This window comes from Cottoperca gobio, chromosome 6, assembly GCF_900634415.1.
Source record: "Cottoperca gobio chromosome 6, fCotGob3.1, whole genome shotgun sequence".
NCBI classification, from domain to species: domain Eukaryota; kingdom Metazoa; phylum Chordata; class Actinopteri; order Perciformes; family Bovichtidae; genus Cottoperca; species Cottoperca gobio.
In genome coordinates, this window is record NC_041360.1 from 16,350,437 (window position 1) to 16,372,781 (window position 22,345).

Here is a 22,345-nt window from a genome sequence, read left to right on the forward strand (position 1 = left end):
TCCATCCTGTAACCCTAAGCACCAGCACTTCATTACTAACCTCAACCTTTAGCCTATTTTTAACCTAATCCTAAATTTAATCTTAACCCTAAACCATAATTGCCCCTTGAAGCAGCCAGGACTGGTCAGGATGACCTCACTTTTCAAAAATGTCTTCACTCTGCAGCTTTAAATCTCAAATAGGCTCTAACAAAGCTGGACATGAAACACACTCACACACGCAGCAAACTTAGTGACACACTATGTGGTAGTCTGTATAATTAGCCTATCCCAAGCCATTCATCAGTCCCCATAAACTTCAAAACAGGGACACAGGAGATCCCAGGAGTCAAATACTAAAAATAGTGGCATCAAATCTGCGAGGTTATGAGATAATTAAAACGTGTTGGACTGCATTGCCAATAGTTTGTTAGTCTTTTGATTTTAATGGACTTCAAGTATTCTTGCTAACAACCAACGGTGAAAGAAAAACTTACATTTGGACTACTGACAGCTTAGTTATTCACTAACATTATTGTCACCATCAATGAACTATGTTAACAGCACACTAATTCAGGCATTACAACCTGGAATTGTCCTTGTTTTGTTAGATTCAAAGACAAAGTCAGGATTGGACTCAAAGTCCATTTTTAACAATCGAAAGTCGGCTCAGCATTGAGTAAAATGTCACCCTATAGAATGAGGTCAACACACAACAAGGCTTTCCTCAAAGCATGTCAAGTTGCTATGAGGAAATAGCTGTTCAGGGTGGGCCCGAAAAGGCAAGACAAGTGACGTAGAGACTTTGGTTGCTTTAAATAGCAACAGACGTCTTTCTGTTGTGAATCAAATGTTTTTATTTCTTTCAAATGCACAAATACATGTATTAATGTGTCAGCTTTTAAAAAGGGAAGCGATGCATGAACCTTTGTATTAAGCCAACAAACTTGATACCAGAAGTTAGTGACTTCTTTTTGTCTTAGAAATGTAGTAAATTGCTTCCACCTAGTGGCAGTTTGACTTCCCTGTAAGTGTTGCAATGGTCTACTTCAGTCTTACTTTAAATTCATTAAAAATAAAAAGGTATATCAAATACATGTTTTCCTAAAACACCCGATGAACTTTTTTTAATAGTTCAATGATTTCAATAGTCATCAACATTTCATACTAGGGTTATCTGAAACACTTTTCAGTAAAATATAAACTGCCACATGTCTGTAAACAACTTACTCTTACAGGCTTCTGGCTTTGTCAAACTCATGTGCAATTTTCAGTGCTGTGCTGTTGAGACCCACAGACTGCATGTTAGAGATGATGGTGACCACCACCCCCTGTGGGAGGAGGGGGGTCTGTCCATGGCGCTCATCTATCTCCTCACTGGGTAACACCAGGAGGACACTGCTAGCCCCCACAGCGCCTCCTGTGTGCGACACATAGTGTCTGCGCTTCCTGCACTGGCCATATTTCTGTAGTTTCTCAACTACCAGCCAACCCTGGGCGTACAATCCATCTTTATCCCAGCTGGCCTCTGTCCTGTCTACTGGTGCCCACAGATCTATGGCAGTTTTTGGTTTGAGGAAGCCAGGCAGCGAGCTCTCAGTATCCTTCAGGTGGGCCACCTGGTAGCTGTAGAGCAGAGCATTACCGAACAGCAGCAGGTCACCCACAGTGGAAAGGAAACCACCTCCTGCCCACTTGTAAGAGTTGTCTACGTACGGGCAGTTCACAACACGTCCTCTCTTGTTGAGATGATAAAATCTGTGGAGAAGCATCAACGATTGACATGGATTCACTATTGGATTTTTTTTACCATGTTGAGCACTCAAAACAACCTTGAAGAAATACAGTTCAAAGTCCTACTCTGGTGTTACAGATACATCTCCCCTGAACTCAATTGTGACTTGTCACAGTAATTTGGACATGACTGGACATTGACGTCATTATAGATTACCTGGAGCGGTGGTAAATAATAGGGTCATTCTCATCGGGTACAGTATTAAGCATTCCCAGCTCACGGAACATGTTCATCATGACGTCAAGGAAGTGCTGTCCAGCAGCTCGCTCCACAGCAGCACTGAGCAGGGTAAAGGCGTGGGTGGAGTACAGGAAAGTGGTGCCTGTACATTGTAAAAAATAATCAATCTTCCTCATCAAGACAGTTAATTATATTTGATTGGTTTAGAAAGCAGATATGAGCTTTACCAGGTTTGAAAATGAGTGGGTCATCCTTGAAGAGGTCCAAGGCCTGAGTGACGCTTTCAAAGTTGACCTTCAAGTAGTATTCCTCGTGCTCAAACTCTTTTTTCTTCTGAGCTTCTTTGCCTTTGTTTTTTTGTTCGGGTTTATCTTCGTTTTCAAATGAGCTCTTTTCATCCCCTTTCTTTTCTAGCTTCAAGAGACGCTTAGCTTTCTCCCTGTCCTCTTTCACTTTCTTTGCATCGCTCTCATAGTGCCGTATACCACTCAGGTGGGACAGAAGCATACGAGGGGTTATTGTGACCTGAAATAAATGTGTGCGTGTGAGTTGACCAGCATGATATTATTGGGTATAATAGGAATTTTTTGACATTTTCTTCAAGTAACTTACATCCTCTCCATTAAATTGTTTCTGGGGAAATTCTTTGACATACTCATGGATGGGGACATCAAGATCTAGTTTCCCCTCCTCACACAGTCGTGCAGCAGCTGCAGATGTGAGGGGCTTACTGATGCTGGCGATTCGCATCACTGTTTCTGGGCTGCATGGCACACGATTCTCCAAATCAGCATAACCGATCCCTGAATTTAGAATTTAAATGCAATGTCAATGTGTTTACATAGGAATAAGTTTAAGATTTCATGTTTTGCAACCAACTATCACTGGGATAGGGGATGCACCGATCTGACTTTTTCAGTCCCGATACCGATACCTGGGCTTTGAGTATCGGGTCGATACCAAGTAATGATCCGATACCAGTGTTTAATAATGAAGCTGTATGCCTCACTGTGTGGAAGTGACTGGGATCATTATTTTATGTGTAAGGCAACATCAGGCTTGATTTAAACATTGTTTTCTTAATTTGTAAAACAAATGAATAAATAGACATAAATGTACTTAATTGGTATGTAATATTAAAATAATACAAATCTCACAATTACAAAAAATCTTAATAATTAAAAAGGAATTACACTTAATGCAGCGACATGTATATAGTATACCCAATCTAGCTATTTGAGTCAGTATTGGCCTGATATCCGATATGCGCATGTTATAACATATTCTAACACTAGACAAGCATGTATTACACAATTATACTGGGCAAACAAGACTAGCTACATTCGTATTGTATTATTTTTTTTAAATGCTGCAAGTAGCGCCTTTAAAGTGGCAGTAACCCACCATCACTCCAAACAGGAGCTCCATCCACAGAGACCCCAACCACCAGGCCTGGAGCCCCGACCTCCGCCTGAGTGACAATAGACAGACACAAACACTGATCTGATATAGGTGACACTGAGGTTAGGCAGGGAATATAAAGAGAGAGCAAAGGGAGAGTAGTCAGTGAAAAACCAAGCGGTTCATATGCCTACCTCTATCCTTACCTTGATCCGCTCAACAAGGTCCCTGCTAACTTTTATGGCATCGCTGTAACGATCAGTCTCCTGCGTCTCTTTTACTTTATCATCACAGGAACAGTTGTCTGTGTCCGCGCGGTATTTCAGTGCGACAGCTATAGCAATCCCCACACCAACCCCACATATCCAAATCCTGGACTTTGATCTGTATTTAAAAAACTCTGTATTTGCCCCTCCGACATATCGTCTTTGCTGTTTCATAAAATCATTCAGCTTATCTGACTGCTGCTGCTTGACTCGCGGTGTGAAAAAAGGAGACCCGCGCGCTGTTATTCGGGTACATTTGGCACAAAAACGATTTGGTAAAAACAATCGTGACATTGCTGATCCTCTTGCCTTTTGTTGGCAATAACTGTTCGTTGTTGATGAGCTGCAGTTGGGTTAATACAAACTTGCTTCCTGTTTGCATCGTCGAGCCAGACCCGACTAATCAAATCACGATTCAGACAAACTAGAGCGAGGGAGGAATCATCCCAGGCCTGGACTTACAATTATACTTTTGTAAGTCTAGCAGTTATTTTTAGACACAGAAGTGGGAGATATTAGTAATATAGAAATATTAGGCTAATATTAAATAGAATAACTAGAATCCCATATGAAGAGGTGTGTCCTGGTTGTCCAGTGTATTGATACATTTTAATATTCAATTTTAGTCTGAAAAATCCTGATTTCGCTATAAATAATATTTAGGGGGAAAAGCACTAAAATGCGACCCAGTGACTCAAAATGTATCACTACATAGGAAAAACAGGACAGACCTCTTCTAATGGAATTTTAAAGCTTCTAATGTTTGCTATTATGTGTTGTTTATAGTGTCTGCAGTATTGTACAATATGTTTATTGTGGCTGATAGTGTTTTTGTTGTCATTTGTATGTACTTACGATGCCTTTCTCCTAGGTTTTGTTTTTTTGCCGCACCAGAATTGCCCTGTGAAAACAATAAACCTTAATGAATTAAATATTTTTATGAAAATGTCTTATTATATAACTTCCATGTAATGTGACCCAGTGATTCAAGTTTAATACAACACTGAATATAAGAGTCTGTGTTTTATTTGTATCTACTATGGTGCTGCTACTTTTACTCAACTAAAGACAGATTTTCCACCATTGCTACATGGTTTGATTATTCTGAAATTGAACTGCTATGGTCCAGTGATACTTAATGAGCTCCAGTGAACCAAAGAAACACATGACAATGTTTTTCCCCAAGCTAAAAGTCAAACTAAGGGTCAAGCAAAAAATATGCCAGGGGTAATGCAATAAAGCTGCAAAATGAACGGAACATTTAAAACACCTCTGTGGAGAAGACAAAATATGTTTTATTTTCCTTCATTTTGCATCAGGTTTTATTCAATCACCCCAAAATCTATTATGGCCTTTAATGTAGGTCGCCTCTATGATGGACACAAAAGCATCACAAACAAAGAAAACTTTCAAAACGTGCTTTTATTCATTTTTATTATTTGTACATTTCAGATATGATAAACACTTGGAGACATCTACATTAATACAATGCTAAAACAATGCACAACCAGATGACTGAAATCATACTTTATAGACAAGATGAACAAATTTTGAACTATGGTTTTAAAGAATAAGAATGTAATGCATAAGCATTTTCGGTCACTGCTTAACAATACAGTAGCACCAGTATACATTCTGACAGGCATAGCCATTGTATACTTACACTAGTGAGGAAAGATTCTGGGAGGAGATCATGTATCTTTTTGTCTTACAGAATTCAAAATGTGCATAATGTTATGGTTTAACTAAGTGCAAAATGTCTCCACTTTGTCCTTTGGTATGTGCATAATCAAGGTGGAATGGAATGTACCAGATCAGCTTCAATGCAGATGTTAAAAAAAACAATCTTGCACATGTCATTTCACCAGATGACTTGTCAAAAAAAAGAAAATAAATCTCAAGGATTGCAAAAAGGCAGACACCATTACAAGATTTAAAAACTGGCTTGCTAAATCAATCTTGTTTCTCAGTTTAGGCTTCTTCATTGGGAATGGTTAAGTTTTTCTTCCCCTTAGCTTTTCTCCTTGATCGAGTTCCGCTGAAGGCAGGACGGTGCAATAGGAATAGCATCTGGCTGATTCTTCTCCACCATGGGCAAGGTACGAGAAGAGGGGGTTTATGTAAGCAAGGTGCAAGTAGAAAAAGCCAAAACCACAGTGCGTGTGGGGTCAGACCGTGCTTTTCACAAATTATTCAGTTCCATTAGAGTCTGGTCCAGCATCTGGTGCATATCGAGGTTCTCTTCTTTAGCTTGTGACAGTTTCTCTGTTAGAACATCAAATGAAGAGGTTTTAATCTCACACAAGACAGCAAAAGTTAGTCAGTTGGTTATCTTGCATTAATAATCAAGCTGGCCGCATCGCTCAGGTCAGTCATTAAAGTGATTTAAACCTACACTTCACTGACAGAAACACATCGAGTAAACAAGCTCATAATACGAGGTGCAAGCCAACATGCAAACAGGTTACAGCAACATTCTTATTAACACACAAACAATCCATAAAAAAAATGATTGTATTAAATTATAAAACTAGACTACAAAATGATATGATTGAGTTAATCCCTGATTTCAACAAACAGCAACACAGATTTCAAACACTGCAGGCATCGTATGTGGACAATGCAAACGGAAGAGCTTTGGATCTGGCTCTGGATCAGATTGTCAAACGAACATTTAACACTAAACATTCACACAATTTAGTCCTCATTCAAGGCCACGCGAAGTTCATTAGAGAGAAGCCGGTTTTTCTGAAGATGCTGGTGGAGGCCATCTTTGCAGTCAGAAAGCAAGTTGAAAAACAGAGAGAGGACAGAGAGAGGACAGTAAATCAGAGGGAAATAAGAAAGAGAAAATGCCTGTTGACACCTACCTTCTCTAGAACAGATCACCAGAGACTTTCTTTATAAAAACAGTAGCTTAACAGCCTTTAAATAGCATTATGAATCCGTGTTTTTATGTCGTTTTTGAGAAGGGTTTGGCAATCCACTCTTTAGATTGTTGTTGGCAGCAGGTAAAGCAAGGCAGGACAGTGTGTAGAGTGAAAACAGAGGATGAGCAGATTCAACCCAGAAAGGTTAAAGGCATCTTAAAATAAAATCTTTTAAAAACTGGATAGTGTACAAAATGCAAAAAAAGTAATGAATACTGAACTTTGTCTGCCATTTTGGGTCACAACATTCTCCATCAAGTGCATCTTATCATATGGCGGATCAACATCAGAACTGGATAAACTGCTCACTGCGAGTTTAGGGATGTGGCCCAACTATTATGACGCAGCAAAACACCAGAACATCGCTCACTTCTGCTTATTTTTCTATGCGTCTGAAGTTATGCGAACGACTTTAATGAAAAGACTCAGAATTTGTGATTGTATATTTATTCAAATATATGACAGGATACCGTGTATCATACAAAACCAAATGTCTCATAATCACTGATAGCAGTTTCTTCCAATTTTTCCAGCAACCAGATGAGGCTCAACAAATCTTACATACTGGACTCCACTGTTACACCCTTTCCTCTACGTCACTACACAATTCCAAAACTGCTTCCCTACCATTCCCAAATCTTTCCAGTCAGCTCCTTGTGTCACAGTACTAAATATTGAAAAGCGCTTGCATGCATCAGTCTCGAGTACTAAGAGAGAAGACAACTTGGCTCAGCGTCTGAGCATCTGTAGTTCTAGGTTTCTGTGCTCATGGCGCTACTGTGATATTCCTTATATATCTCAGCCAATATTTGAAGAAAAATAAATAGAACAAGAATTAAGAAAAGCAGGGTAGAACTCAACCAATGGTCAGTCGAGATACAGAAACAGAATGACAAACATAACATAAAATCAAGGCTTCCTGGTTTTATTAGAGCCCCGTGTAAATCAATACATTAAAAAGAAAAGAAAAAAAGAGGACAGAGTAAAGAGATACAGCTTACATAGAAGGAAGGACGTTTATTTTTTACACAATGCAGAAAGATTCTAGGATTCTGTACAAGTGATGGGATGCAATAAACTTTGACATGAGGATGAAAACATGAGGAGGAAAGGAAAGAAAGACAGAAAGGGATGGGGAAAGAGAGAGGTGGCTTGAAAGAGCAGACAGATGCCGCTCAGCCGGCAGGAGGAGTCTTTGATGAGGTGTAAAATATTTATCTGTGTGGGAGAGAAGAAGTACAGTGAACCAGGGGGGTTGTCGTGGGACCTACGGGTCTTTGAGATGCGTGCGCACCACAAGCACAGGAGTCACGGCACTACACTACAAAACCACAATGGCAAAGCATTGTGAGGTAGCAAACACGGACAAACACAAACTGGAGTTCGGACCAACTCCTCCCTCCGATTACCGTTCTGTTAAAACACGAGGAGCGGCGCCGGACCACACAACGAACAGCAGAACTGGGGGCTCAACCGCAGTAGTGCTAAACTGTGACAGTTAATCTCACAAAAACAGACAGGGGGCCTTTCTTCTGGACAGAAGTAGACCATGTTAGCAGAAGAGGACAGACGAAGCACTCAGAGGAGTTAGAATCGGGTTTGTTGAAATGTTATCGTAAAACAGTGGACAACATTTCAATAGGCAACTTGCATGCATTGCTTAGAATGTCAAAACAGTGTGTGAAAATATCAGGAATATGTTTTAAATGTCTAAACTATACAAATGCATAGACTGACAAAATCAACAATGCATAACATTATTTCAGTCCAGTTCACAGCATTTTCAAACCACACTAATAAAAGAAGTGCGAAGGGGGAAACCACTTAGAGGGAGTTGTAATTATTGAAAGTTCAATTACAGACACGGAATAGCACAATGTCTGCTTTAAGATATTAAACTTTAAGACTATATGAAAACATAGCTGCATAACCATTTTAAGTGTAGGAACAGATACAAGGGTTAGATGTACTAGTCATTATTGGTAGAAGTAAATATAAAAGGGAGAAGATAAAAGGTGAGGTAGCTGGTGTATAAGGAAGAGAGGTGCAGGGCGAGAGAGTGTGGCGGCGGAACGAGCAGGCGCAGCAAGTTGACAATTACATGGAAGTCATGTCGTTGAGGGCGTGGTCCAGCTCCTCACTGATGGCCTTGTACTTCAGTTTCTGGGCATACAACTCATCTATTGGTGGGCCAGGAGTGCAGCGGAGGGGAAGGGGGCAAAGGTGAAGAAGCATATGGCAAGGAGATGAAGGGTGAAGCATCCAGAACATTGACGAGAGAGAGAGAGAGAGAGAGAGAGAAGAAGAGAGAGGAAGAGGTGACAGAAAAGAAAAATTGAAAACGGGGGGAAAAAAGAGGAAAACAAAGTTACACCAGAAAATGATAGAATGGAAATGCAATAAAAGTCAGAGAAAGTCCCTCAGCGCCATGAATGAATGAATGAACCATATATTGCACTCTCTGCCCTTAGGCCTCACTACAACTCCTTGAACACTAAGTCAACATTTCGGCCTGATATCTAAGATAAACAACAAAGCCATTCGTTCCACTCTAAAACAACTAAATGTAATAGATCATCGATACGAGTCACCACAACAAAAGTATGATGCCGTCTTAAAAAAGAGCCAAGGAAGCAGAAAGAGAGTTTATAAGCAAAGCAAAAAATAAGCTTAAGTGTTTTTTAAACACTGAGCTTTTTTTTAAGCCCAAATAGCATCAGTGAAACAATAACCGTTTCAAAATAACCAGAGTAGCTTTCTGGGGAGAGGGGGGGGGAAATCATACCTTCCAAGTCATCAATGGTCTTCTCAAGCTTGGCTACAGATCTCTCAGCGAACTCAGCACGAGTCTCAGCCTGTGTTACAGAGAAAGATTTACGAGTTAGTCCAACAGTCAAAATGTGACACAGCACCTGTGTCTTGTGTAAATTACCCTGGACTCAGCCTGCAACCCCAGATAAGGCCTTGTGAAACTTTACCTCCTTGAGCTTGTCGGTGAGGACCTTGATCTCCTCCTCGTATTTGTCCTCCTTCTGTGAGTACTGTGGGACAAAAACAATGATAGGAGTCAAACATATGGACATGGAGTCAAACTCTGAATGTTCTAGTGCATTCAGACACATGTTAATACATTTCTTACAGATATGGATTATGAAATATAACTGAATTGAATATATTTGGCTCCCAAGGCTCTTCTGCTCAGGGGGTTTGACAGCATGCACTCGGCCAGAAGGTCGAACTTACCTTCTCAGCCTGGGCCTCCAGTGACTTCAGGTTGTTGGTCACAGTTTTCAACTCTTCCTCAAGCTCAGAGCATTTGCTGGTTTTTTACGATGAGGGAATAAAGTTGTGAAAAGAAGAGAGGGGGGTGGAGGAAAGGAGGGAAGTGAGGGTGGACAGAACCAGAGGAGGACACAAAACAGGTGGGAGGAAAGAAAGAAAGAAAGAAAGAAAGAAAGAAAGAAAGAACACAAGATAAATAAGAACTACAGGGATGTAAGGGGGAGGGAACCCCAAGTACCTTAAACGTGCCTTAACAGAGCAGGAATGTGAGAATAGCAGTGATCACTCAAAGAGTAGTGGGTAACAATCAAATCAATAAATTGGTTTATGCTACATCTAAATATCATGCTTCTGGTAAATGTGAGGTGTTATTCTTGCACAGTCTCTGCCATGTTAGGAGGCGTGAAATCTTCTAATATACACAGAAGAAAAGAGCATAAAAGAAAAGAACAGCCACAGCAAGCAAAGCAGAGGGTTCGCTGCGCAGAGTGAATGAAAGTGGGAAGAGCCACTCATCAAAGACACAAGTGTTCGTGTTAGTTTTTGTTTGCAGTACCTTAGTGACTGAGGCGTTTAGTGATTTCATGCTTTGCTCCAAAACCCTTAGCTCCTCATCCGCTCTCCGAACCCGTCTGTTAGTGGGCACGGCGTATGTGTGCAAGCCAAAACCATTCAAACCATGGCGAGCATGCAAATAATCAGCACACACACACACAGTAAGAACACAGGAAACACTGTTCAATTGGATACAAGTGTGATACTTTGTGCATTAGTGCTCACGGCTCCAAATGTTGAAATGCCAGTGTACGAGCAAGTGCAGATTAAGTGCAGGTAAAGGGGAAACCTCTTACCTCTCATTCAGCTCAGCGCGCTCCTCTGCACGTTCCAGGTCTCCCTCAATGATGACCAGCTTACGGGCCACCTTTAAGTGCAGCACAACAAAGTGTTACAACTCAACAAATGCTTGATGACTGTGACACAACTGGGATGTGGTTTAAGTGAACGTTTAATGTTCTAATGTGATTAAACTACACTTGGTCACACTTTAACCACCCTGGTTAAGCATGATATGAACATGTAATGTTTATTAATGTTAAGTATTTGTCAATAATTGTAACTTCTATTAAGACACATTCTTTATTATTACAACTACTTGTGGTGGAGGCCCCTTTAAGTACTAATACATTTCCGTAAAAAAAATACTCAATTACAAATATCAACTAAATCGAGTAATCTACTAGTTTCAGCTCTAATTGCGTATGTATGTAGTGAAGTAGAAGTATAAAATAACGTACAATTAATATACTAAAGTAAAGAACAAGTACCTCAAATGTGTACTTCGGTAAAGTACTTGAGTAAATGTACTTAGTTACATTTCACCACTGATTGCCATTGTGTTTTACTATGTTGTCATTCATTATCAGTCTGTACACCAGCCTCTAACTTATGGGTGCCCACAGGAGTTATAGATGTTGACAAATAAATGAATAAAGTCTTATATTATTAAACAAATATCCTGGAAATTATCAATAACTGTAACAAGCGAGTCACAGAATTACTGATTGCACTAAATGAGCAACTGTGTGTCTGATGTTGCAGAAGTCTACTGGGGTGGCTGCCAGTGGCGGAAAGACTCGCCTCCTCATATTTGCGGTCAGCCTCCTCAGCGATGTGCTTGGCCTCTTTGAGCTGGATCTCCTGCAGCTCCATCTTTTCCTCGTCCTTCATGGCCCTGTTCTCAATGACCTTCATGCCTCTGTGTGAGGGAACAAACAGCCGAGGGATGTTAGAAATCAGGAGCTGACACCTGATAGCCTACAGTCTCTCTGAGGAGACGCATTTGTTGTGCACGGTAATTCTTTAATTTAACATTCTAAAAAGGATAATAGCTAAGTGTTATCTGACATGAAAGAGGGAGAAAATACAGAATTTTGGGGACGTTAGGAAATGACAGCACTATCTAAACACAGCTAGTGTGACGTCCAGCACAGAGGCTCTGCTTGTACCCCATACAAAAGGGATGGAAACACAGCCCTGCCACCTGGTCTCTGCAGCGAGAGCGTGAACTGGCAGAGATCAGGGGACCGAGTCTGCGCTGCGCATAAGAACCCACCTCTCGCTCTCATCAGCAGCCTTCTCAGCCTCCTCCAGCTTGGTCAGGGCAGTAGCAAGACGCTCCTGAGCACGATCCAACTCCTCCTCAACCAGCTGGATACGTCTGTTAAGGGAAGCGACATCTGACTCAGCCTACGGAGAGAAGAGAAGCATGTCAGGAGAACACTTGGAGGTCGACCTCTTTAACAAAACAACCTGGAAATCACACAATTGCACACATACACGTCGGCCCAAAGAATTAACAGTTGGAGGTGAATTTGATTTGTTTTTTGGAGGGGACAGGTTTAGTGGTGTTCAAAAGTGTTTCTGTATGCCACCTGTTGGGAAAAGCCTTCCCAGGAGTCTTGCCTGTGCTCCTCATTGACTATGTATAATGATAGCAATGTCCCAAGTGGACGGAAGGTTCAATACCCTGCCTCATTACTACAGGCCCGTGAGAGAACATTAACAAGGCTCAAGTCAAAGGGAGACAATTAAACTGGGAATGACTGCTCACATGGTACACCTACAACCACAGAGGAAACTCCCTGGATAGTTCATAACTGTAGGAGACATTTAAGTGTAATTTAACTGGTCACATTTGCAACATGTTTAATGTCTAATAGGTTAAATTATGTGGTATATTTGGAGAAAATGTACTGTGCATTTAGGGACTTTGAAAAAAGCAAACCTTTTCTATGATTATCCAAACCTGTCGCTACTTTATGCTTTTCTGTTCGGCAGGTATGAGACTTGCTGAGTGTGCAGTCCAAAGGTGGACCAAAGTGCATCTGAGGTTGTGAAGTAACAAGGAGGAAGTTACTAATAACCTATAAATACTGAAGCATTGCTTTCAACACCTCACTGTTGATTAACATAAATTAGAATCTGCCAGCCTGAGAAAGGCTCAGACTGCTATAAGCCCTAGCATAAAGATTTATTTCCCGTCTCGATAACTGCCGCTATGTACGCACGGAGGGAACTCACTCTTGTGTAGCTGTGTACACTTATTGTCCTTATATGGGCAAGTCAAAGAGCATTAAACTCACAGCGCACCTTATACGTTGCTACAGTTTAGTTGTGACTTCCTGTTTGCTGAAAATAATTCATTCAAATGTTTAACCTGAGGCTGGCATGCCTGCAGAATAGAATAACCGGAAGTAACTGGAAATCAGGTTGAATGGGACCCTTAACAGCAAAGTGCATCATTGGGGATGCAAGCGAAACACAGTAGAGATATGAAGCGATACAGTGATACTGTGTGCCACGGTTGTTCAACTGCTTTGACCTGGGCATCGGCGGCCTAACGTTACCAATTATAAACGCTTAGCCCGGAACAGCAGGCTATGAAAACCTTCAGTAGAAGCTACTCTGTGGTGCCTCTGCGTGGAGCCATGTAAAGCTCAGTTTGCAGCACTCACTGGGGTGTATCAAGACAAATCCCGCTATCTCACTGTGTATCAATTCAGTGCAACACACATACACAGGCAAAAGGCTACGAGAGGAGGATGGGTAATTTAGCGTTTGATAAGCAGCTCCTGTCTGGCTGCACGCGTTAAACATGCTTACTTGTTCCCTGGTTTTCCTCTCCGCAAGCAACTCCTTCTGTAATCTCTCGGCTTTCTCTTCAGCATTGTCTGCCTGATCTTGCAAATATTTGATCTTTCGTTTGACTGCCTCCAGCGATGTAGTTCCAGCCATTGTTTACGAAAAGAGACTCCACTAATGAGCTGCTGCACAATTTCCGAGAAATTGTCAAGGAGCGAGATGACGTCCTTGATTGTGCTGCTGAAAGCTGCGTGAACACAGGCTTGGACTGTGCGCAAGCTTTGTGGAGACGCGCACTGCAATGCATTTGTCCAGGAAGTACCGCTAATTTCAAAATAGACCTACAAAATAATTATTCTGAATTGTCGTGCAAAGCTTTACATTGTAAAAGCCTGCTGCATTATCCGATAAAATAATAAAATGTATAATTGAATTGATGCAAAGTAACAATGCATTTTTAATGACAAGAACACACCCAGTCAATGCACTGTAACTAACGGAGCCACAGCGCCCTCTGCGGGTCAACTGGGAGTATTACAAAAGGCAGTAAAATACAGCAGACTACAGGCCATTCAGCAAGTCTGCACTGAATACAGTAATTACAGACTACGTTTTAGACTTTGCGAATATCACAGCAAAACTCTCCAAGAATATGAAAGGGGTAAAAAGGGCCATAAAAAACTAAGTAGTAGTTCCACCCTTTTGAGCACTACAGCCATACTTAAAGCTCCCTATATAAATATTAAGGAAAAAACTACAGCAGTATATAGGCCTATATGGAATAAAATACAGCATCAAATGTGACAGACTAAAACCCACTCCACTATAAAGTAGTCACAGTAGTGCCTAACTCCCCGGAGGAATCCAATTAAAGGATTATTACAAAGGGTTATCCTGGAGGCCACTTATAAGCCACATTCCAAATTGATTCCCCTAATTGACTCCTGTTAACGAAGTGTCTGCTGAACCAGACAGTCACACTGACTCGGTCAGTTACGGGATTGTTTATCGTGAAAAGAAAGTTTACGAGAACCTAAAGTGTATTTTCTCCTAAGCAGGTCGCGACCTTTAAACTGGATACATTTTAAATTATTTACAAGGTTTCCTTTCGTGTATTTGTCCAAAAAGGGAAAACTATTTAAAAGGATCGTCTATTTAAGTTTTCTGTTGATTATTATGTTTTTTAAATTGGTACACTTCCTGGAGTCTTTTGATTGGAAACAGTGTTTTTCCCCTGTGGTAAGCAAAGAGCGCAGCCTGCAGTTGTGAGCTCTATCTTGACCATATAAAGCAGTGGGCTATATTTATCCAGGCGCTTGCTCTTAGGAAGACTAGACGCATAAGGTTACTTCACTGTGCACTCTGAAAAAGACTTATTCAGCCTAAAACCTGTAGGACTGTAACCACATAGGCGGGAAAACACAATAGGATTATATAATATAATTGTTATGAGTTATTTTATGGATTAAATGTATTTATAATGAATTAGTATTTAAGTTAAACAGCCAATCTGATTTTCTTTGGGCAGACTTGTAAGTGATCCTTAAACATAAAGCGACAGTTCAACAATAATTGGACATCTGATCAAAAAGTCCATTCGGACTATGATGATCAAGTTTGTCACTTTGTCGTTTGCCACATTCAGTGCTGAAAGAATAAAAGTGAAGAAGCGTGGTGCAGGAATGGTGCCATTGTGAACCCCTTCCTTACTTACATCGGCGGCTTTCTTCTCAGCCAACTCAAGTTTCTCCTGGGCGTCTTTAAGAGCCTCAGAGTACTTGTCCAACTCATCCTCAGTTCCCTTCAGCTTCTTCTGCAGAGCTACCAAATCGTCCTCAAGCTGAGGCGGGTTTCAGTGCCAAGTTTCAGAGGTGATCAGCGAGGAGTTGCGTGAACGCGCACAGGCGCAAGAGCGCGTACAGAGAGACATACAATACATGACAGGAGAAAACAGGACAGGACAGGACAGGGGAAAGAGAGGAGAAAAGTTAGGGAAGCTCATGCACGTCAGGATGATATACCTTGGTGGCGACCTCCTCAGCGGCCAGCAGCTTTTCCTCAGCAGTTTGGAACTCCTCAAACACTTTATCTCTTTCGTCTTCAGTAATGCGCAATTTCTTTTCCAACTCTCTTATATCGTCCTCTAACTACACATGCATATAAAAACATCATTAAGTTAAACAGAATATGAATTAAAGATGCAATTATTCAATTTATGATCAAACGATATTTTTCTCGAATTTACATTTTCTAAATAGGGCTATCAAAACAATGTTCTGTTTACTACCAAAACAGTTGAGTTTATAACAAAATCCGAAAAATCAAGAAGGATGGGTTATACTTAAATTATTCCATAATTGGTATTTTCCATGAAAGTAATTAATCCGTATTAAATTGGCAGTCCATTTAAAGGGCAGCAGCTTTACATTGCTACTTGTATTCCTGCCTTTCTATGGATCTTTTACGTTTTCCACAAAAGAAAAAAATCAGCCGACCTGTTTGCTTCTGTCCTCTGCTGCTTTCTTGTCTCCCTCAGCCTGCTCAGCTCTGTCCAAGGCATTCTCCTTGTCGAGCTTGAGCATCTGCATCTTCTTCTTGATGGCATCCATGGCTGCTTATTGCTGTTCGGCACCAACAAAAAATCCGAATGAAAATCAAGAAGAGTGGGAGAGAGACTGGAGCGTCTGTGCCTTACTGAACACTAAGCTGGAGTACAGGCTCTGCCTGACTGTGCCCTGTCAAATATGTACTTTGAAGGGGGGGTGACTGGATTCCTTTGGACATCCAATACTTTTTTGGAGGGGGCGTGTGTGGGTGCCCGGGCGTTTTTTAAGGCCCTGCTCCGCGATTCGTTGCTCCTAAACATTTGACTTTTGATACGCCTTTATATGGGGTGTGATGGACAAGCAGGCAGCTCACACGGAAAGGCTTCCTAATGGTAATCTTACAGAAGCCATTAAATTCATGGAGAAGATGTAGATGAAGCTCACTGGATGAGCACATTGTATACATTATTTCTTTTTCTTTTCTTACCACTGTGGCAACACACGTGGTACTAGGGGTATTCTTTTTTGTTTGTTCAATTTACAGTGTTGGAATCTAGGACATGTTTGGTTTTCATGTAAATGATCTTTTTCTGCTTTTATAGGGACAGTATTCTCCTGTTCATGTGTGTCTGATTTTCCTGTAACAGGCTGGGAGTGGGACAACAGGCAGCTGCAATAACAGACTGTTGACAACTGTGTGTGAGTGTTTGTGTGGGTAGGTGTAACATGTGTTCCTCTGGGATAGGTTGTAGTAGCTCAAGGCAAGTGTGCTGTTTGAGTGGAGATGCTTTCGATAAGCCCAGCAAGCCCTAGTGGCATTGTTCACAGTCTGGGGGGCTCAAGAGAGGGAAGTGTTTACCTGATAATGTATCGGATATCCTCCCTGTAATTTGTTGATGTGCCATTTGAGAGAGGCAGCACAGCATCCAGCACCAGCCAGGCAGGATGGGTTTTATGGGCCTACCTCAATTACAGCAGCTCAACCGCTAATTGACTTGACATTTTGGTACTGTTAACTGCATTATAAAGTCCCAAGGAAGAATATTTCCCTTTATATGCAATACAATTAGTAGTAGCTTTAAATCAGAAAGGGTATGAATGTGTAACATTGCATTCCATACACTATTCTGTTGTTATAAGTTCATTATTTGATCCAATAATCTCTTTTTTGATATGTTTAAAACATTATATAAATGCACTGAGCCATTGAAACAGTAAAACACACAACTGCAGTGACTGAGGACATACCAAGTTTCTTCTAGTCTTCACAAGGATCCTTAAGGATATTTTTAGGATCTCCTTCTCTTACATGCACCTGCCTTCGTCCGTAATACCGATCCCTGACTCCGTGCCAAGGGTCCACCGTCGAGTGCTACAAGATATGTCCCCTAAAATATCCTTGTCTTGCTCAGGCTTTGGTCCTTTTTACAGATTTTTATTGCTATTCGACTGGCAGACTTTCAATAGCAAAATGTGAGCAATATCAGTCATAGTTAAGGTTACTTTATTATCTCCCACGGGAGGAAATTGTCTTGGAGAAAGTGTTTCCATTTTTCTCATCAAATTGCTTTCCTGTAATTTAAGATATTGTCCTGGTAATTCAGGGGTCAGCCAGTAATAGAAAAACTATTTTCATAATTTCGGGCCAGCTCATGTTCCAATAGACTGGACTTTGTATAATTGTGAATGGCAATGAAAAATGCTGGTCACAGATCAGGCCTTATTTCTGCCTGCTGTTCTCTCGCTCTGGATCAGAATCAGTCTGAGGTCATACGTGTGGTTTTAGCATCACATGTAAGCAAACGGCCTTTTAATTTTTTTCAACATTGATATAGGTGACAAAATGATATAACCCCAATAACTGTATGACGCTTTGGAGGCTGATGCTGCACAGACACGGCTCTCAGTATTAAAAGAAAGTCCCTTTGTGTAATGTTTATAGTGTGCATGTATGTTCATCGGGTACTTCAAACATGTAGATTCAACAAATAAAATATGCTTTATTAAACTTATAGTTGTGTTGCTTAGAGTATTTTACACTCTTGTCCTGTTTAATATCTCCAGAATGACTTGTCTTCGTAATGTCCTTACCGTTGACAGTAGTGCTGGTTTTAATCTTGAGTTGCAATTTGATCTTAATTATCTTAAACAGCCTTTTCACTTAATAGACTCAGGGGAGGTTTGTGATGGAATGCTGGATTTGCTGTGGCATTCTGGGAATGAAGACAAGCTCCATTAGGATGTTTCCTTTAACATATTGGCACAGTAAAAATATCCCAGGGCCCAATACTCTTGCTTTCATGAAAGTAGTCACAAATCATTCTGTCCAGACGTTATTGAAAAGCTACTTTGTTCTGAGTTACATTGGACAATTAAAGGTATAAAGCATAGTGTTTGACTACACTATGCGAGTAATTACAACAGCAATAACAACGTTTTTAAAAATATTTAATGCCTCCTACCAGAACAGCTGATGAAAGCATCTGAAAAACATAAGTCCTAACATTTACATTTAGCATTTGAAACATGAAAACTCATTATATCTAATCTAATATGGAACAACAACACGAATTCTGAGGAAAAAAACGTTTGTGATTGTATTCTTATTGTCCTCAGAAGGCTCTGTTTGTGCTGAAAACAGTGATTGCATGAGCTCATTCAAAAAAGCACAAGAATCTTCTCAATATTCATCCTCAGAGGTGACAAACAGCTGAGAGGATGTAGTCTGACTTCACTGGATGAGGAATTTGTTCCTTGCAACATACAGTATACAAAAACAGACTTGCCATCAGACAGTTGCCCATTTAATGGACAGATCTGAGATTATCTGTATTTTTGGAATCTTGAACGTTTCTATATCCTGATCCAGACAGCTGAGTGAAACAGGTGCGGCATTGAGTAGATTTCATATTCACATATGCTATCATTATCTTTATTTTCCAACCATGTGAGATTTCTTTATGGTTATTAACAAGTTTGTAAAAATGATAGTACATATAATCACTTTAAAACACAAGACATCTCTGGTGCCACAAGTATTTATAGATTTAAAATGAGTATATATAGATTCAAAGAGGGCAACAAAAAAAAAGGGGGCAGATACGGTGTCAAATAACTAAATTTCACACGGATATTCAGGGTATCGACAACTGAGACCTAAGAGCCCCTAAACGCTCAGATTTTCAACTCTGTCCCTTTGTGGTCTTGAGGTGTAAGTGCAGTTTGTCCTCCTGCCAATTTAAGTGACACAACAGCTTTTCAAGAGCTTTAATTCTAATACGGTGACACAGTATTGGTTAATCTGTTAGGTCTACAGTGACAACCAACTATGTATATGGAATGTCCGGTTCACCTCAATCACTGCTCAGGGAGGAGCTTGGCTGTTGTTCCTGAAATCATGTTTGCATAAGAAGTCCCTCGGGAGAGACATTTAAAGTTCTCTCATGGCATTTTGCTAGAAAACAAAAGCTTTAAATACTTGCTCTTTACCAAAGTGTTGTCATTTAGTGTGCTGCTATAGTATTCTGACAAGTGTGTGGTTATTTTCTAATGATTGCAACTGACACAGAACCGCAAAGGAGTATATTGAGGGGAGCTGTCCCTCCATGTTGAGTGAACAGCCACCAAGTGAAGAGTTGGCAGGCTCCTTGTCAAATGCCATCTGAAGATTTCTGCAGACATCGTCCAGATATATATAGAGAACTCCTTTGCTCTAGCGGACCCTACCCCTGGGATTAGATAGCTCCATGCACGGGCATAATTATTTTGCATAGCAAAACGGGAGAGAGGGTGTGCAACCTAAGCTGTAACCCAAGCCCAGTCCATGGCCTACTGCCGCTGGATTTATTCACAGTAATGTTCCTCTGACATATACTGATAGTCATAAGACTCAAACTGGTCAGAGAACACAGGTGGACGTCTAACCACAACCAGAGACTGCCACAGTGTTCTTCTTGATGAATAGTTGCAATAAGGCTGTGACACTTTGACTTGTGCAGTTCTGCGTGGTGTTAAATCCCACATTAAAGGTGTGAATCAAACAATAGATGTCCTTCAGTCAGTTATAAGTCCATTAAAAATGTTGTTTAGTGTACGAAACCTGAGAGTGCTGTATAAGCTACTCGCAATTCATGATTTTTACAACGACCGTACGTGATAATTTGAGTCAAATTCCTGAGGTATGAAGGTCAAATATTTCATCTGCAGGTGCTCCATTGAAGATGGGTAGCATTCTTCTCGTGCCAAGATTCTGCTACAGCACAACTAGCTGCTGTGAAATGAAAGGATGTGTCATCACTCAGACTTTAAAGAGCTGTAATAAAACTCCTACAGGCCAGGAATAGAAAACATACTTTGTAGTCTTACATTGTTTTTTAGAAATCCCCATGATTGGACAGATTTCTTGTACAGATGCATTGGTCAAAATTGAGGTTTAGATGTAATTTTCCAAGTTTAAGAGAATAAAGTGTGCAGGTAAGCCTCAAGGACACTATGCAAGCAGCTACGACATATTGAGAGAAAAATATATGGTGTAAAAATACCAAATGGCTTCCAGCGCTGCAAAGTCATAATGGAGGAATATTTGTGGCCTCGGCAGGGCTCCTCCCAGACTGTTTGTTTGTGTTCCCCCTCTACAGATGGGGACACACAGAGAGGCAAGAATGTCAGCCATATCTGATGCTGCTCAGTCAGCTTAGACTAAAAGAGGGGAGGAGAGAAAGCATTCGGGGGGAACTGTTACGATTCATTTCAAACTCATGCGGTATGCCAATGCTAGAATCCTTGTGTAAAATTAAATTCTCCAAAATGCCAGACATGTCATAGCATGAGTACTGGAAGAGAAAAGTGAATTTGTCTGACATTCTGCAATACAAATCTGCCTTCAATTTAGGAAAACAACACTTTTTGCACTTCCGTTGTGTTTATTTGTACACAGTAAAGGGCAACAGGGGAAATGGGGATAATGATTGTTTACAGGCAGCTTGAACTTCTCCCAGTTCCAGATAAGAGATTCTTTCCACAGCATCCTCAGAAGGTTTTCCTTCAGGGATCAGAGGCAGTTTCTTCTTAAATGCTCACTGTCCTTTGCTTTGTTCTTGTTGAGATCCTCTTACATTATAATAATTGTTGCTTGCTCTTTTGTATCTTAGTCCACAGCTGCACAGCATCTTGTTGATAGCCCTATTTAAATATTTGTCTCCAATCTTTTGCCCCTCATGTCACAGGGCTAGAAGTTTCCGTGTTTGCGCACAGAGAGAGAATCTTTCATATATGTGTCCATATATGGGCTCTCTGGTGTAAGCGAGGTAGAGGAGACAGAGGAGAGGGCTAAATTGCGGGGGCTTTTTGTGAGGTCCAAAGACGCACTCGATATTTCTTTCCATTCCACAGGGCTATAAAACTTCTTGGTATGCACTTCCAGCTCAGCCACTGTTCTCCCTGTTACAGTCCTGTCAGAAACCTCTGGCGCAGAGAAATGAAACAATGGCAAGAGGAGGAGGATGCTGGACTTCTATGGTAGTGTGTTAGTTTCCCTTTCTTTATTTGTGTGACTACAAACTTATTACATCTTCTCTTAACAACAATCTAAGCTCTCCTTGAGCGAGAATACTCATCATGAAAACCTTTATAATTTCCATTTTTGCCAAACAAAAAGTCCAGTTTTCTAAATCTGAAAGAGAAAGTGAAGGCTCATATCAAGTTTACGAGTATATGAACTTCAAACCGCAAAATGACCAGAGCTTGGCTGAAGAAAAACCATAATGTGGAGCGTGTGTGAGAAGCTATGGTGATGAGACATTCCAGTGTGGTTTTGAGTGGCTGTTTGAAAGTTTGCAGGCTACGTTCACTATGACTGGGTCACAGTGGTTTCTCTGCAGTGAGGAATGCCACAGGAACCCACAGCTCTGCGGCACCTGCATTCTTATACCAAAGCCTGCCTTCAGCCCCGCGTTTGATCAGATGCCGTGACTGTTTTCCGGTCAGGATCAGACTCACCACACAGCGAGGGAGCTAGATACAATAGTTGTGCAAAGTCAGTAATAAAACAACTGTCTGAGTGCAGAGACGTGAGAATAAATAGACATCCATCTGGTGTGGTCTGGTGTTAGTTGCTGCCAAGAGGGCTTGGATGTCTGAGATAACAATATAGAGTACGATGAGAGGGTAATTAAGCTCCGAGACTGCCTAAAGAACACATCTCTACTATCAAAAGCATGGGAAAGACCAGAGGTGGAGGAAGTATTCAGATTCTTTAGTAAAGCAAACATACCAATACATTAACGTAAAAAGAAGTCCTGCATTTAAAGTGAAAGTACAGAAGTA

General features: G+C 40.8%; 2 protein-coding genes across 4 annotated transcripts; both read right to left on the minus strand.

Annotated features, from left to right (window-relative positions):
• Positions 1-793: 793 nt before the first annotated feature.
• Positions 794-4,034, minus strand: lactb (lactamase, beta). Of its 2 annotated transcripts, none has more exons than XM_029434012.1 (6): positions 3,550-4,034; positions 3,359-3,425; positions 2,567-2,757; positions 2,182-2,479; positions 1,931-2,096; positions 794-1,737 (listed from the first exon to the last, which is right to left on the minus strand). In XM_029434012.1, the coding sequence occupies exons 1-6, from the start codon at positions 3,913-3,915 to the stop codon at positions 1,212-1,214; spliced, it is 1,614 nt and encodes a 537-aa protein (XP_029289872.1). In that variant the 5' UTR covers positions 3,916-4,034; the 3' UTR covers positions 794-1,211. The 2 variants fall into 2 exon arrangements, with proteins under 2 accessions (XP_029289872.1, XP_029289873.1); XM_029434013.1 differs by having other exon boundaries at positions 795-1,737; positions 3,562-4,031.
• A 1,465-nt stretch (positions 4,035-5,499) lies between these two features.
• tpm1 (tropomyosin 1 (alpha)) lies at positions 5,500-16,208 on the minus strand. 2 transcript variants are annotated; one of them, XM_029434796.1, is made up of 10 exons: positions 15,971-16,204; positions 15,190-15,315; positions 11,947-12,080; positions 11,472-11,589; positions 10,685-10,755; positions 9,795-9,870; positions 9,530-9,592; positions 9,337-9,406; positions 8,653-8,731; positions 7,461-7,769 (listed from the first exon to the last, which is right to left on the minus strand). In XM_029434796.1, the coding sequence occupies exons 1-10, from the start codon at positions 16,082-16,084 to the stop codon at positions 7,766-7,768; spliced, it is 855 nt and encodes a 284-aa protein (XP_029290656.1). In that variant the 5' UTR covers positions 16,085-16,204; the 3' UTR covers positions 7,461-7,765. The 2 variants fall into 2 exon arrangements, with proteins under 2 accessions (XP_029290657.1, XP_029290656.1); XM_029434797.1 differs by lacking the exons at positions 7,461-7,769; positions 8,653-8,731 and adding an exon at positions 5,500-5,886 and having other exon boundaries at positions 15,971-16,208.
• Between the last annotated feature and the right edge of the window lie 6,137 nt (positions 16,209-22,345).

Bases quoted from the DNA above. Each gene is read 5' to 3' on its own strand.
- tpm1 (XM_029434797.1), bottom strand. From the start codon at position 16,084: ATGGATGCCATCAAGAAGAAGATGCAGATGCTCAAGCTCGACAAGGAG. The intron at 15,316-15,970 runs GTCGGCTGATTT...AACCCGCCTCAG, and splicing joins CAGAGGACAGAAGCAAACAG to CTTGAGGACGATTTGGTAGC. The intron at 11,590-11,946 runs GTGGGTTCTTAT...TCCCTCACACAG, and splicing joins GCTGCTGATGAGAGCGAGAG to AGGCATGAAGGTCATTGAGA.
- lactb (XM_029434012.1), bottom strand. From the start codon at position 3,915: ATGTCACGATTGTTTTTACCAAATCGTTTTTGTGCCAAATGTACCCGA. The intron at 2,758-3,358 runs GTGGGTTACTGC...TTCTAAATTCAG, and splicing joins AGCTCCTGTTTGGAGTGATG to GGATCGGTTATGCTGATTTG. The intron at 2,097-2,181 runs GTAAAGCTCATA...TACAATGTACAG, and splicing joins CCCACTCATTTTCAAACCTG to GCACCACTTTCCTGTACTCC.